This window comes from Mobula birostris, chromosome 11, assembly GCF_030028105.1.
Source record: "Mobula birostris isolate sMobBir1 chromosome 11, sMobBir1.hap1, whole genome shotgun sequence".
NCBI classification, from domain to species: domain Eukaryota; kingdom Metazoa; phylum Chordata; class Chondrichthyes; order Myliobatiformes; family Myliobatidae; genus Mobula; species Mobula birostris.
The window spans coordinates 43,818,915-43,834,476 of record NC_092380.1 but is presented as its reverse complement, the minus strand read 5'-3'; the positions used below and the strand labels follow the sequence as shown (position 1 = coordinate 43,834,476).

General features: G+C 50.0%; 1 protein-coding gene across 1 annotated transcript; it reads right to left on the bottom strand.

Moving 5' to 3' along the window:
* Positions 1–2,591: 2,591 nt before the first annotated feature.
* c1qtnf4 (C1q and TNF related 4) lies at positions 2,592–3,569 on the bottom strand. Its single transcript, XM_072273107.1, has one exon. It carries the CDS (start codon positions 3,567–3,569, stop codon positions 2,592–2,594), a length of 978 nt encoding a protein of 325 aa, XP_072129208.1.
* Between the last annotated feature and the right edge of the window lie 11,993 nt (positions 3,570–15,562).

Genomic DNA, 15,562 nt, shown 5'->3' with positions numbered 1-15,562 from the left:
TATAAGGAATGTTTGGCAGCTCTGGGCCTGTACTCACTGGAATTTAGAAGAATGCGAGGGGATCTCATTGAAACCTACCAAAACACTAGTTAAGGTGGATGTGGAGAGGATGGTGGGGGTATCCAGAGCTAGAGGGCACAGCCTCAAAATTGAACGAAGGTAAGGAGGAATTTTTTTTTAGCCAGAGCGTAGTGAATCTGTGAACTGCTCTGCCACAGACTGTGATGGGGGGCAAGTCCGTGGGTATATTTAAGGCAGAAGTTGATCATTTCCTGATTGGTCAGGGCATCAAAGGATCTGCTGAGAAGGGCAGGTGTATGGGGTTGAGCAGGATCTGGGATGGCGAAGTATACTCGATGGGCTGAATGGCCTAATTCTGCTCCTATGCCTTATGGTGGAATGTGGCCATCAGCAGTTGACAGGGCACCTCCTCTCTGGGAACCACCCACCTGCTCTGTAAAATGCCTTGGTGGGGAATTCCGGACAACGCTGGCCTTGCCTACTTCCTGTCAGAATACCAAGGCCAACCTTCCCACTATAGAGTTTGTATGGATTGGTTTCTGTTCAGCCTAAAACATGGGCACTGGGAATATTGACCCACTGAGCCCATTCACGGAGACCCAGAACATGGCGCCTGTTAACCTGGGCACGAAGTATTGTATAACTAGGTTTAGAGTGAGGAAGGGAAGCCATGGTGGGCCAACCTTGTCTCGGAATGGGTAGGTGAAGGCCTGCCACAGATATGTGGAGAGAGGATTCCGGCCTCTGGTAGCCGAGCCTGTGTTTGAGCAGCTTGCTGAGACGATGCAGTTACAACGATGATCAACACAGGGTGTTGGGCATTCCCTCCCACAGTCAAGGAGAGGGAAAGAGCAGCAGGGATGGGGAGAAGTGAAGGAAGTCAGGCCCAGAGCCATCTCCCCACGGGATACTGGGTACAGGGAGCAGGGGACATCAAGATTACCCACCTAATACAAGCGTCACTCTTCAGCTCTGTGGCCATTCTGTGAACTTTGAAAAAAACATTTCCATACTCTTACTTGTGAAGATAGTTCCCCTGGAGAGAAAATAAATATCAACTATCTGGGTCCACCGATAGGTGCGTGTCCCAGGTGCAGCAGGTTTGGTTGAGGTGGGGGAAGTAAGGTCACGGACATTGTCTGTGGGGCAAGAGGAGGGTGACATGCGTACATTACACAATGCTAGGATGGGGTACGTTTCACCTAACGTAGACAATGAGCGGCCTATTTCTGAAACAGTGCATCTAGATCTGGATATCCCAGTAAAGGGAAAAATTCTCTCAGCATCCACCCTGTCAATCTCCTTCCGATGTTTCAGTAACGTAAATATGCAGACCAAAACTATGCCCTGTAAAAATTCCTGACTTTCATATTCCATTCTCTTTGCAATGAGACCATCATTGCTTCACTTGCCTTTCCTACATGTGAATTCTGTGTTTAGTGTACTAGAATCTCCAAATCCCATTGAATCATCAGAAATTGTAGTTTCGTCCATGTAGGTAGTTACTTGCTTTTCATTCTTCCTTCCTTCATAGGTTTCTCCCAGTATATCCTCTCGGATTATCTTTGGCGCTCTCAGATGCAGGGACCAAGCTGTGGGTGTGATCCTGCAAAAGACTCATGATGAGAATTAGCATTGACGCGTGAGCACCATTCCCAGCTCTAGACCGGACCCTGGATCTGGCAACTCCCTGCTCAGCCTTGGCCCTCCCCATGCCAAAACCAATGCTGCACTTTAACTGAAAGTGCATCGCTTCTCTGATCTTCTCCCAATGCAGGAGTTTCACATTTATTAATTTCTGGGAATCCATTGTTTATTACCTGTTGCTGAGGAGACAAAAGATTGGGAGCCGCCTTCCTGAACTACTGCAGTCATTTGCCTCACAGAATATTGTTTGTAGCATGCAGTGCTTCAGAATACTTTAGACCTGAATAAGTAAGTGCCTTGGTGAGGATCTCCCAATAACCAACTAGAGCGCTCTTGGGTGACGGCGAATCTTTGGAATTGATTATATTTTCAATGCGGAGACTGGTAGGTTTCTGTTGAAGTAACAAGGCACGCACACACGGTACACACTTTCTCACATCTTCAGGGACCCGGATCCAACCCTGACTTCAGATTCTGACTGTGTGTGAAGCGTGTGCATTCTCCCACATGCCAAAGGCGGGTTGGGTAGTGGCTATAGACTTCCCCCAGCGTGTTGAAGAGAGGTTGAATCTGGGTGGAGGGGGGAGTTGATGTGAATGAAAAAAAGGCAGGATCAGTGAAAGACTGGTGGGTGAAGGGCTCGTTTGCATGCTGTATGTTCTGGGATCTGCAGGAAAATGGCCTTGAGATGGAAAAGCAAGCACCACAGTGACTGGTGGACCAGGCTGGAGCAGCCAAAAGGCCCACTTCCATTTCTTGTTCGTTTCTTGGCCCCAGGCCCCGCCCTTGACACGAACAGAAGAGGTGGACTCCACTTCCTCCAACAAAATATTAATTTTCCAAGGACTCGGACTGACACAAGACATTGGTAACACGGACAGACGGGGAGAAGGGGAAGCGGGGCCCAGTGGGTTGCGGGCCAGTCAGAGTCTGTTGGTGGTGGGGTTCAAGTCCCAGTCGGTCTCAGGGTATACCAGGAAACCGGTGAAGGTGATATATTTGCCGTGGTTGCTGTAGGCGCCGTAGCCGTCGTGCTGGTAGCTGTACAGCCAGATGCGGTCGCCCGGCCGGAGGGACAGCATCAGACTCTGACTCTGCACCTCCCGCTGCTCGGTCATCCCATCGTCATAAATCATGGCCTGCACCTCATCCTCGTTCTTCATCAGCTTCACCGACATGGTCTTGTAGGGCAGCTTACCCATGTTGAAAGCAAAGTAGTAGACACCGGCTGCGCGGCAGGTGAAGACGCCCAGCGACGAGTTGAAGTCGCCGCCAATGTTGACCAGCTCAGTGTCGAAAGCCACCGGGTCGTGACGGTAGCGCTGCCCGCTGCTGCCCACCACGCTCTGGGTGCGGGCCGCCGAGAAGGCAGAGCGGGGCGGCGGTGGGATTCGGGCCGGGTGGGCCTCAGCCTCCACTTCGGGATCGGGGTAGACCAGGCAGCCGCTGAAGGTGGTGTAAGGACCGGTCTCGCTGTAAAGGGCGTACTGGGGGTGGCCGTGAAGCCGCAGCCAGACGGTGTCGCCGCGGGCCAGCCGCAGCATGGCGCTCTGGCTGCGGGTCCGGCGCTCAGGGCCTTGGTGCTCGTCGTAGGCGATAGCCTGCACTTGGCTGCCATCCTTCATCAGCATCACCGACAGGCCCTTGTCCGGGTGCTTGCCCACCGTGAAGGAGAAGTAGTAGGCACCGGGGATGCGGCACGTGAACACGCCCCTACGCCCGTCGAAGTCGCGGCCCACGTTGACGTACACGCGGTCAAAGGTGACGGCCATCCGCGGGCCGCCCATCATGCTGCGGGTGCGTGCCGCCGAGAAGGCTGAGCGCAGATCCTCCGCTGTCGCTGCCTGGCTCGTCGTCTGCCACAGCATGGCCACCAGCAGCGGAACCCAGGCTGGCATCATCCCTGTGGAGTACACACACACACTGCCGTTAGACTGCGCCAGACAAGCAAAGGAGGTGCATGGGTGGTGGTGCGCGTGTGGAGGGACCCTCTGGGAGCAAGGCGCACGTGGCGGGACACGGCGGGAACAGTGTGCACGTGGCAGGACGCGGCGGGAAAAGCGTGCACATGGAGGGATGCGGCGGGAACAGCGTGCACGTGGAGGGACACGGTGGGAACAGCGTGCACGTGGAGGGATACGGTGGAAAGAGTGTGCACATGGAGGGACACGGCAGGAACAGCGTGCACGTGGAGAGACGTGGCGGGAACTGCGTGCACGTGGAGAGACGCGGCGGGAACAGCGTGCACGTGGAGGGACACGGTGGGAACAGCGTGCACGTGGAGGGATGCGGTGGAAAGAGTGTGCACATGGAGGAACACGGCGGGAACAGCGTGCACGTGGAGAGACGCGGCAGGAACTGCGTGCACGTGGAGAGACGCGGCGGGAACAGCGGGCACTTGGAGGGACACGGCGGGAACAGTGTGCACATGGAGGGACACGGTGGGGCTCCGATCGCGCAGTTGCACATCCAATTCCCCACTGGATGTCACAACATTGCAGTTCTGTCTGAGGCCTTGGTACTGGAGTCCTGCCTGTTCTTGGGCAGATCCCTATCCATCTCGTTGTCTCCACATCTTTGTCCAGGAGCTGTCACTCTGCGAAGGAGCAGAGCGGCAGGGATTGGTCTGCCGATTAACTCGCACCTCCAGAGCTCCAACGAATCGTGGAGTTGCCAGGAATGTTGCTGAGGACTCAACCTTGCCCAGCACCCTATCCCGTGCTCAGCACCCCATCCTGTGCTCAGTACCCCATTCCGTGCTCAGCATCCTATCCCATCCCGTGCTCAGCACCCCCATTCCCTGATCAGCACCCGATCCCGTGCTCAGCACCCCATCCCGTGATCAGCACCCCATTCAGTGCTCAGCACCCCATTCCCTGCTCAGCACCCCATCCCGTGCTCAGCACCCCATCCCGTGCTCAGTACTACATCCCGTGCTCAGCACCTCATTCCCTGATCAGCACCCCATCCCGTGCTCAGCACCCCATTCCCTGCTCAGCACCCCATCCCATGCTCAGCACCCCATTCTGTGCTCAGCATCCTATCCCATCCCGTGCTCAGCACCCCATTCCCTGATCAGCACCCCATCCCGTGCTCAGTACCCCATTCCCTGATCAGCACCCCATTCCCTGATCAGCACCCTATCCCGTGCTCAGCACCCCATCCCGTGATCAGCACCTCATTCCCTGATTAGCACCCCATTCCGTGCTCAGCACCCCATTCCGTGCTCAGCACCCCATCCCGTGTTCAGCACCATATCCCGTGCTCAGCACCCCATTCCCTGATCAGTACCCTATCCTGTGCTCAGCACCCCATCCTGTGCTCAGCACCCTATCCCGTGCTCAGTACCCCATTCCCTGATCAGCACCCCATTCCCTGATCAGCACCCTATCCCGTGATCAGCACCCCATCCCGTGATCAGCACCCCATTCCCTGATTAGCACCCCATTCCGTGCTCAGCACCCCATTCCGTGCTCAGCACCCCATCCCGTGTTCAGCACCATATCCCGTGCTCAGCACCCCATTCCCTGATCAGTACCCTATCCTGTGCTCAGCACCCCATCCTGTGCTCAGCACCCCATCCCGTGCTCAGCACCCCATTCTGTGCTCAGTAACCCATCCCGTGCTCAGCACCCTATCCTATCCCGTGCTCAACACCCTGTCCCATCCCGTGCTCAACACCCTATCCCATCCCGTGCTCAGCACCCTGTCCCATCCCGTGCTCAACACCCTATCCCATCCCGTGCTCAGCACCCCATCCCTTGCTGAAGGTGAGACATTCCTACCGGGGAGCCAGAGTGCAATCTTCATCCACAACCCCCCAGGCTATGAATTCTACTAAGTTTCTGCGCCCTGTTCCTGGGGATCAGAAACACTGCTGAAATATCAGTCCTCAATACCACTCCACCTGTCGCCATTATAGAACGGAAATGGGGCACTGGAATGGGCTGCATAGTGGGAGGAAATACAGGAACCAGGGCTCCTGCTGATTGGAGGCAGTGTGGGAGCCACCCCCCTCTCTTGTAAGTGGGAGGGGGCGGGAAGCGAGGCCCTGGTAAATGGGAGGGTGACACCCATGGTGCAAAGGAGAGAGTTCCCATGGGTACCCAGGCCTGCAGGTGGGAGGGATTATGAGTAGAATAATTAGGATTTCCGACTCATCAGAGTTACAGTGCCTACTAAAAGTATTCACCTCGCCCCCCAAAGTTTTCATGTTTTATTGTTTCACAAAATTGAATCACAATGGATTTACTTTGGCTTTTTTGACACTGATCAACAGAAATAGACTCTTTCGTGTCAAAATGAAAACAGATCTCTATGATCTAAATTAATTACAAATATAAGACACAAAATCACTACCTCACATAATTACTCACCTCCTTGAAGTCAATATTTAGTGGATGCACCTTTGGCAGCAATTACAACCTTGAGTCTGTATGGATAGGTCTCTAGCAGCTTTGCACATCCGGATACCACAAATTTTCCCCATTCTCCCTTAGAAAACTGCTTAAGCTCATTCAGATGGCATGGGAATCGTGAGTGAACAGCCCTTTTCAAGTGCAGACACAAGTTCTCAATTGGATTGAGGTCTGGACTCTGACTTGGTCACTCCAGGACATTAACTTTGTTGTTTTTAAGCCATTCTTGTGTAGCTTTGGCTTTATGTTTTGGGTCATTGTCTTGATGGAAAACAGATCTTCGCCCAAGTCGCAGTTCTCTTGTAGACTGCATCAGGTTTTCCTCCAGGACTTCCCTGCATTTTGCCGCATTCATTTTACCCTCTACCTTCACAACCCTTCCAGGGCCTGCTGCAGTGAAGCATCCCCACAGTGTGATGCCCCACCACAATGCTTCACAGTAGGGATGGTGTGTTTTTGATGACATGCAGTGTTTGCCTTACACCAAACATAATATTTAGTCTGATGACCAAAAAGCTCAATTTTGGTTTCATCAGACCATAGAACCTTCTTCCAGCTGACTTCAGAGTCTCCCACAAATCTTCCGGCAAACTCTAGACCCAAAAGAGTCTCTTTCTGTTTTCTTTAAAAACAGAAACACAAATCTGCTGATTCTGTTTTCTGTTTTTTTTTGTTCCAAAAAAGCCAAATTAAATCCACTGTGATTCAATATTGTAAAACAAAAAATATGAAAACATCCACAAGGGTTGAATATTTTTTGATAGGCACTGTACGTAATTAAGTTCATCCTCTAAAATGATTGTACTTGTTCAGAATACAGTTTCGCATGGTCTGGTGGTTTAAAATATCTTTAAAATGCTCCCACTGACAACGAGCCCAGTGCTGATTGCCACAATAATCATAAAAGATGGTAATGAGGACCTCAGAGATCCTGTTGAACTTGTTGGCCACTTTTACTTGATGCAGACGACAGGGAACCAGTGAAGGGGGCAGACGGGCACTGTGACTGCCCGTACCCGAGCACCCTCCCTTCTCAATAATGCCTCTCCGAGCTCAGGACTAGGGAGACTCCCGGAACCCTGAAGTGGGAATGGCAGGCTGGGATCTAGCCAGTGGGGTAGAGGACCACATAGTTAATACTGAGCTGCTTACTTGCAATTGTACTGGGGATGGATGTGTGACTCCCAGGACAAGTTTGTTCTGGTTCTCCATCGGTCCCCTGCTGGGATTAGAAGGGTTCTCAGCTGGAAAGTGTATCGGTCAGCCCGGACCCTGGGAGAGAAGTAGAGAAATGTCCTGACACTGTGCCTGATCCCCTGGATTTGACAGTGTGTGAAACCCTCATGTGTATCCTGTTCTGTCCCATTCCACACCGATCCTGATTGATTCCTCTGGTAACAAGCCATTCGGTTGGGGAACCAGCCTGTCTGAGTGGGAGGCTCACGCACTGTTAGCACCAGGGGGATCAGACATCAGTGTTGGGACATTTCTCACTGTGAACCTGTGCCAAAATCCAGCTCCACGTCCCCACACTGAACAGCCTCGAGGGGAAGACATTTCAGGTCACTGCATATACGTTGAAGTGCTCTCCCGAGCTCCATGTCCCCAGATCATTCATAGTCAATAATTTACACTGACTCACAGAGTAATGAAGGGAGGAGACCTGAGCACCTGGGACACACCTGTGCACTCACAGGGAGAAATACAAACTTCACACAGTTGACACCTGAGCTCCAGATTGAATCCAGGTCACTGGAAACGTTAAGAAGTGGCTTTACTGGATGACCATATCCAATTACCACGTGATTATAAACTAATTATCATTGCTAGACAATCATGCAAGCTCCTGTGTACAGTTAGAGATCAAAGAGTAGAGAGGACCATGAAGGTATGGTCAAGGAAGACAAGCATATGTAAATGTACAGCAGAAAGCATTCTGACTGCTTGTATCACAGAAACTGCAATGCAGGACCACATATGACTGGCAAAAATGGCATATGATGGACACAGCCAGGTGATCACATGATAGACTAGATCAAAGGTCTGCAGAACCGCCCACATTTAGCAATGAACAGGGATAAGCAATTAGACGGCTGCAGAGATGAGAACTCTCCACGAATAGCTCCATCCTTAACTACGATGGTGCTAAACATGAGTGCTAAAGACAAGACTGACGCAACTGGCTGCTTTCTGAAACCCCCACCGTGTGCAGGTCAGTTTTCAGCCATTTGATTCCATGTGATATCAGGAAGCAGTTGACCGCATTGGGTGCAGCAAAGGCAATGCCATCTATCAATGCCCCAGCTGTGTTACTGTGAGCTTGTGCCCCAGAGCCATGCGTAACTCTGGACAAGCTGGTCCAGCTACAGCATCAGCATCTACCTGACAATGCCCAGGTGTGTCATGTCACTAAACGTGGAACAAATCCAATCCAGCCAATTATTGCCCGCTCAGTCCACTCTCAATCATCAGTCAGGTGGTGAAAGCTGTTGTCAACCCAGCTGAAAAGAGGCACTGCCTCACCGATAACCTCCTCACTGATGCTCCATTTGGGTTTTGTCAGGGCAGCTCAAGTCCACACCTGATCACCACCTCGGAGCACACATAGATGAGTTCAGCAGCTGAGGTGAGAGAGACTGCCCTCAGCATCCGTGGTTCGGTGTGGCACCAGGGAGCCCTGATAAAACTTGTCAACAGGCATCAAGTGAAAAAGCACCATTAGTTGAAATCATCTGGACAAAGATTGTCCACTCTGCAGGGTAAGCAGTCCCTGACCTGCTGTTGTACCCGTGGTACATCTGTGGCTGGTCCATTTCAGTTTCTGATCAACTGTGTTGATCATCAGCGACTGGGCAGTGCTAATGCCATTGAATGCTGAGGATGATTTCTTATTGTTGGAGATAGTTGTTTCATGGCACTTTTTCAAAGTAAGTATTGCTTGCAACTTATCAGCTCATGCTGAAATATCACTAAGCCTTGATGCATACAGCCGGGAACAGCTGAATGAGCTCATTGACTTCATTAACTTTGCCTCCAACTTTCACCTTGCCCTCAAGTTTACCTGGTCCATTTCTGACACCTCCCTCCCCTTTCTAGATCTTTTTGTCTCTATCTCTAAAGACAGCTCATCTACTGATGTCTATTATAAGCCTACTGACTCTCACAACTACCTGGAATATTCCTCTTCTCACCTTGTCTCTTGCAAAAATGCCATCCCCTTCTCGCAATTCCTCCATCTCCACCGCATCTGCTGTCAGGGTGAGGCTTTTCATTCCAGGATGAGGGAGATGTCCTCCTTTTTTAAAGAAATGAGCTTCCCTTCCTCCACCATCAACTCTGTTCTCAAACACATCTCCCCCATTTCACACACATCTGCTCTCATTCTATCCTCCCACCACCCCACTAGGAATAGGGTTCCCTTTGTCCTCACCTACCACCCCACCAGCCTCCGGGTCCAACACATAATTCTCCTTAACTTCCACCACAAAGCACATCTTTCCTTGCCGCCCCCCCCCCCACCGTTTTCCGCAGGGATCACTCCCTACGCAAATCCCTTGTCCATTCGTCCTCCCATCCCTCCCCACTGATCTCCTTCCGGGGACTTATCCTTGTAAGCGGAACAAGTGCTACACATGCCCTTACACTTCCTCCCTCACCGCCATTCAGGGCCCCAGACAATCCTTCCAGGTGAGGCGACACTTCACCTGTGAGTCGGCTGGGGTGATATACTGCGTCCGGTGCTCCCGATGTGGCCTTCTATATATTGGCGAGACCCGACGCAGGCTCGGAGACCATTTCGCTGATCACCTACGCTTTGTCCGCCAGAGAAAGCAGGACCTCCCAGTGGCCACACATTTTAATTCCACATCCCAATCCTATTCTGACATGTCTATCCATGGCCTCCTCTACTGTAAAGATGAAGCCACACTCAGGTTGGAGGAACAACACCTTATATTCCGTCTGGGTAGCCTCCAACCTGATGGCATGAACATTGACTTCTCTAACTTCCGTTAATGCCCCACCTCCCCCTCGTACCCCATCCGTTATTGCCCATCCTCTGGGCTTCCCCACTCCCCCTTTCTTTCTCCCTAGGCCTCCTGTCCGATGATCCTCTCATATCCCTTTTGCCAATCAACTGTCCAGCTCTTGGCTCCATCCCTCCCCCTCCTGTCTTCTCCTATCATTTTGGATCTCCCCCCTCCCCCTCCCACTTTCAAATCTCTTACTAGCTCTTCCTTCAGTTAGTCCTGACGAAGGGTCTCGGCCCGAAACATCGACTGTACCTTTTCCTAGAGATGCTGCCTGGTCTACTGCGTTCACCAGCAACTCTTATGTGTGTTGCTTGAAATTCCAGCATCTGCAGATTTCCTCGTGTTTCCGTGGACTAAGATTGTGTTTCTTGGAGCTCAATTATTCCAGCCTCAGGATGTCACGGCTAGAGCAAAATCCTTGTCCCAAACACCTTCAATTGCTTTACTTGTCTTTCATCGTAAGCTGGAATATTCACTGATACTGCATAAGGTTCAGTTTCATTTTCAAATAAAGCTATCCACGCCTGTATGCATCGAGGCTTAGCGATATTTCAGCTTGGGCTGATAAGTTGCAAGCAATACTTACTTTGAAAAAGTGCCATGAAACAACTATCTCCAACAATAAGAAATAAGAAATCATCCTCAGCATTCAATGGCATTAGCACTGCCCAGTCGCTGATGATCAACACAGTTGATCAGAAACTGAAATGGACCAGCCACAGATGTACCACGGGTACAACAGCAGGTCAGGGAACAATTACCCTGCAGTGTATCTCACCTCTTGACACCAGAAAATAGCTCCATTGCTTCAAGAAACAAGTCAGGATCGAATACTCTGTTTGTCCGGATGGGTGTAGCTCCAGGATCGAATACTCTGTTTGTCCGGATGGGCGTAGTTCCAGGATCGAATACTCTGTTTGTCCGGATGGGTGTAGCTCCAGGATCAAATACTCTGTTTGTCCGGATGGGCGTAGCTCCAATGTGAACCTGGACCAGGCGGCCCTCTTGATTGCCGCCCATCCAGCACTGCTTTTATTGAAGGGAGTCATCATGAAGGTTTTGGAGGAGAAGGCAGATGCCTGCTCCTCCTGCAGGATGTGGGAGTTCAGGGACATTCCCAGTGTTCCTGGTGACAAAACCTGTAGGAGGTGTGTTCAGCTATAGCTGCTGTCAGACCGCATGTAGCAGTTGGAGCTGGGGATGGAGCATCCAGGCTGTAGGGAATACAGCAGACAATGTGCTCAGCGAGCTGCTCTCACCACAGAACAGAAAGAGTCGAGATGGGAAGGGCAATCAGATAGTTCCTTGTGGCTATTCCTCTTGCTAACATTGTTTGGGGGTGGCGGGGACTGGCTTCCCAGAGGAAAATGTCAGCAATATACCAACTTATTGCAGCACAGTGGGTGTGGCTGATAAGTAGGCACGGAACAGGTTTGGGAGAGTGATTGTGGTTGGAGGTTCTATCATGAAGAGAGTGAACGGGTGTGTTTCTGCCTGTAAAGGAGACTCCATGTAGGTATGGTGTAGGCGTCAAGGATATCCCAATGCATTTTTGGCAGCCTTCGGTCATCACAAGCACTCGCTTGCAGGAGAGGCAGTGCAGGGTTTGAAAAGAGCTTGTGACCTCTTTGGTGACCTCACTATAATGATCTATTGGGCACTTGGCAAAAACCAATGAAAAGAAGCAAGCTTTAAGCAGAGTGGCCATTGCTGGAGCGGGCTAATGTTAGAGAGGTCAGGCTTTGGTGAGAAAAGGTGGATATTAAGAGTGCTGAGTCATTTGAAATCATTTATTTCATTATAGAGCATAGACTTGAGAAGTTACAGCCAAAGGCATAATAAGCTCAGCAAGAAGAGGTTGAGTAAGTGACCTCAGTGAGTGCAAAACTCAAAGGTTTCAGAGAGAAGGCACAGGTAAGTTTTTGTTGTCTATAAATCTTTAGTCCTTAGCTCAGTGTAGGCAGGATGGTAGATAAGATGGTGGAGTGCTCCTCCTGTAAGATGTATATTTCAGGGCAAATTAACGGTCTCCCTGATGACTATTGTACATCCATGGGAAGTTCGCTCAGTTTCCTTACTGACCAGGTCAAGGAATTGGAACTGGAGCTGGATGTATTCCGAGCCATCCAGGAGGATGAAAACTTTATAGATGAAACTGTTACTGAGCGCAGACTTCAGACAGTAGATGGCCGACCACCAGGAGAAGTAAGGAGAGTAAGCAGTCAGTGCAGGGTTACCCTCTGGTCATCCCCCTCAGCAACAAGTATATCCCTTTGGATACTGCTGGTGGGGATGACCCACCAGGGCTCGGCAACAGCCAGGCCAGTAGCACAGCGGCCAGCCCTGAGGTTCACCAGGGAAGGGTCAAGTCCGGCAGAGGAGACTCAATAATTGTGGGGGAGTGGGGACGGACAGAAGATTCTGTGACCATGAAAGAGATGCCAGGACGGTGTGTTGCATCTCAGGTGCTAAGGTCAATGATTTCTCAGAGTGGCTGCAGAATATTCTTAACGGTGAGCAGTCGGGGGCCGTGGTGCACGTTGGCACCAATGATATCGGTAGAAAGCAGGAAGGGGGTCCTGTGGAGTGAGTATAGGGAGTTAGGACCTGGATTAGTCCTGGTGCCATCTGCTGGTCAGGGCAGGAATAGGATAATAGTGCAGATGAATGAGCAGCTGATGAACTGGTGAAGGGGACACTGTTTCAGGTTCCTGGATCATTGGAACCTTGTTTGGGGCAGGGGTGACGCTGTACAAGAGAGACGGGTTTCACCTGAACTGGAGCAGAACCAATATCTTGGCGGGGAGGTTCGCTAGTGCTACTCAGGAGGGTTTAAACTAGTTTGGCAGGTGGATGGGAATCAGAGCACCAGGTCAGAAAGTGGAGGGATACAGAGGAAGCTAGATGTCAAGCTCAGTAAAAACAGGCAGGAGCAAAGTAATAGATATGATGGGTCAGATAGTTTGAAGTGTGTATTTTATTGCTAGGAGTATTATGGGTAAAGGCGATGAACTTAGAGCAGGGATGGGTACATGGAACTGCAATGTTGTGGCCATTACAGAAACTTGGTTGAGAGAAGGACAGGAATGGATGTTTAATGTCCCAGGGTGTCGATACTTTAGAGAAGACAGAGAGAGAGGTAAGAGCAGGGAAAGTTGCACTACTAATCAGGGACAATATCACAACTGCAATTCAGAGGGGACATCATGGACCGCACATCCATTGAATCCATATGGGTAGAACTCAAAAATAGGAAGGATGTAATCACTCTGATGGGATTGCACTGCAGACTCCCCAGTAGCCATTGGGACACCAAGGAACAGATATCCAGGAAGATTAAGGAGAGGTGTGAAAACAATCAGGTTGTTGTCATGGAGATCTCAACCTTTCCTAATATGAACTGGGACCTTCCTTGTGCAAGAGGATTAGGTGGGGCAGAATTTGTTAGGTGAAACATGCAGAGAGTAAAAGGTTGTTCTGGACCTGGTGTTGGGTAATGAGACTGACCAGGTGACCAACCTTTCAGTGGGTGAGTGGTTAGGGAACAGTGACCAGAACTCCTTAGGTTTTAAGATACTGTACCTATAGATAAGGATAAGTGTGGACCCTGCGGGAGGTATTAAATTGGAGCAGGGAAACTTACGAGAGCACAAGGCAGCAACTCAGAGAGTTCATTGGGAACTGCTGTTTTGGGCAAGTCCATGTCCCATGGTTAAGGACCAACTGGACAGAGCACAGGACAGATATGTTCCAGCAGGGTATGTTCCAGCATACCTTGGATGTTGAGAGAGGTGATGAATTTAGTCAAGAAGAAAAGGGAAAAGTATGTAAAGCTTAAGAAGCTAAAATCAAACAGAGTCCTTGAGGATTATAAAGAAGCTAGAATAGAACTCAAGAATGGAATTCAGAAAGCCAGGAGGGGCCAGGAAAAGTCCTTGGCAAGTAGGATTAAAGAGAAACCCAATCATTCTGTAGATACATCAAAAGCAAGAGGATAACTAGGGAGAGGGTAGGACCACTCAGGGATAAAGAGGGGAACATTTGCTTTGATGTAGAGGATATGGATGACATCCTTAATGAGTACTTTACATCAGTATTTACCAAGGAGGAGGGCATGAAGGGATAGGGAGATCAGTGTTGAGAGCATTAAGACACTAGGGCATTTCGAGGTAAAGGAGGAAGTAGTGTAGGGTTTCTTAAAGAGCATTAAGGTGGATTCGTCCCCAGGGTTTGATGGAATTGAGAGAAGATACTGAAGTTATTGAGAGAGGCAAGAGATAAGATTGCTGGGGCCCTGACTAATATCCTTGTGTCCACTCTAGCCACAGGCGAGTCCTGGAGCACTGGTGAGTACCTAACGTTGTTCCATTATTCAAGAAGGGAACCAGGGATAATTAGACCATAAGATATAGGAGCAGAATTAGGCCATTTGGCCCAATGAGTCTGCTCTGCCATTTCATCATGGCTGATCCATTTTCCCTCTTCCCCCTGCACCCCTTCACTCCCTGACTAATCAAGAATCTTTCAACCTCTGCCTTAAATTTACGCAATGACTTGGCCTCCACAGCTGCCTGTGGCAATGGATTCCACAGATTTGCCACCATCTGGCTAAAGAAATTTCTCCTCATCTCCCTGCTAAAAGGAGGCCCCTCTATTTTGAGGCTGTGTCCTTCCTCTGGCCTTAGGCTGCCCCACCATAAAAAACATCCTCTGCACATCCACTCTATTGAGCCCTTTCAACTTTCGATAGATTTCAATGAAGTCACCCCTCATTCTTCTGAATTCCAATGAGTACAGGCCCAGAGCCATCAAACACTCCTCATATGACAAGCCTTTCAATCCCGGAATCATTTTTGTGAACCTCCTTTGAACCCTCTCCAATGTCAGCTCATCCTTTCTTAGGTAAAGGACCTGAAACTGCTCACAATACTCCAACTGAGGCTTCACCAGTGCGTTATAAAACCTCAACAGTACACCTTGCTTGTATATGCTAGTCCTCTCGAATGAACGTAAACATTGCACTCGCCTTCCTCACCGCGGACTCAACCTGCAAAGTAACATTTAGGGAATCCTGCAAAATGACTCCCAAATCTCTTTGCACCTCAGATTTTTGGATTTTCTCTCCACTTAGAAAATAGTCTACCCTTTGAAAGTGCATGACCATATACCTCCTGACACTGTATTCCATCTGCCACTTGTTTGTCCGTTCTCCTAATCTGTCTAAGTCATGCTGTAGACTCTCTACTTCCTCAAAACCAACTCAAAAATCTTGGAAATTGTAGTCTGGTGAGTCTGACATCAGTGGTATGAAGCTGCTGGAAAGAATTCTTGGGAATAGGTTTATGAGCATTAAGAAAGCCATAGACTGATTCGGGAGTGACTTTGTACAGGGCAAGTCGTGTCTTACTAACTGGATTGAGTTTTTTGACGAGGTTAATTGATTAA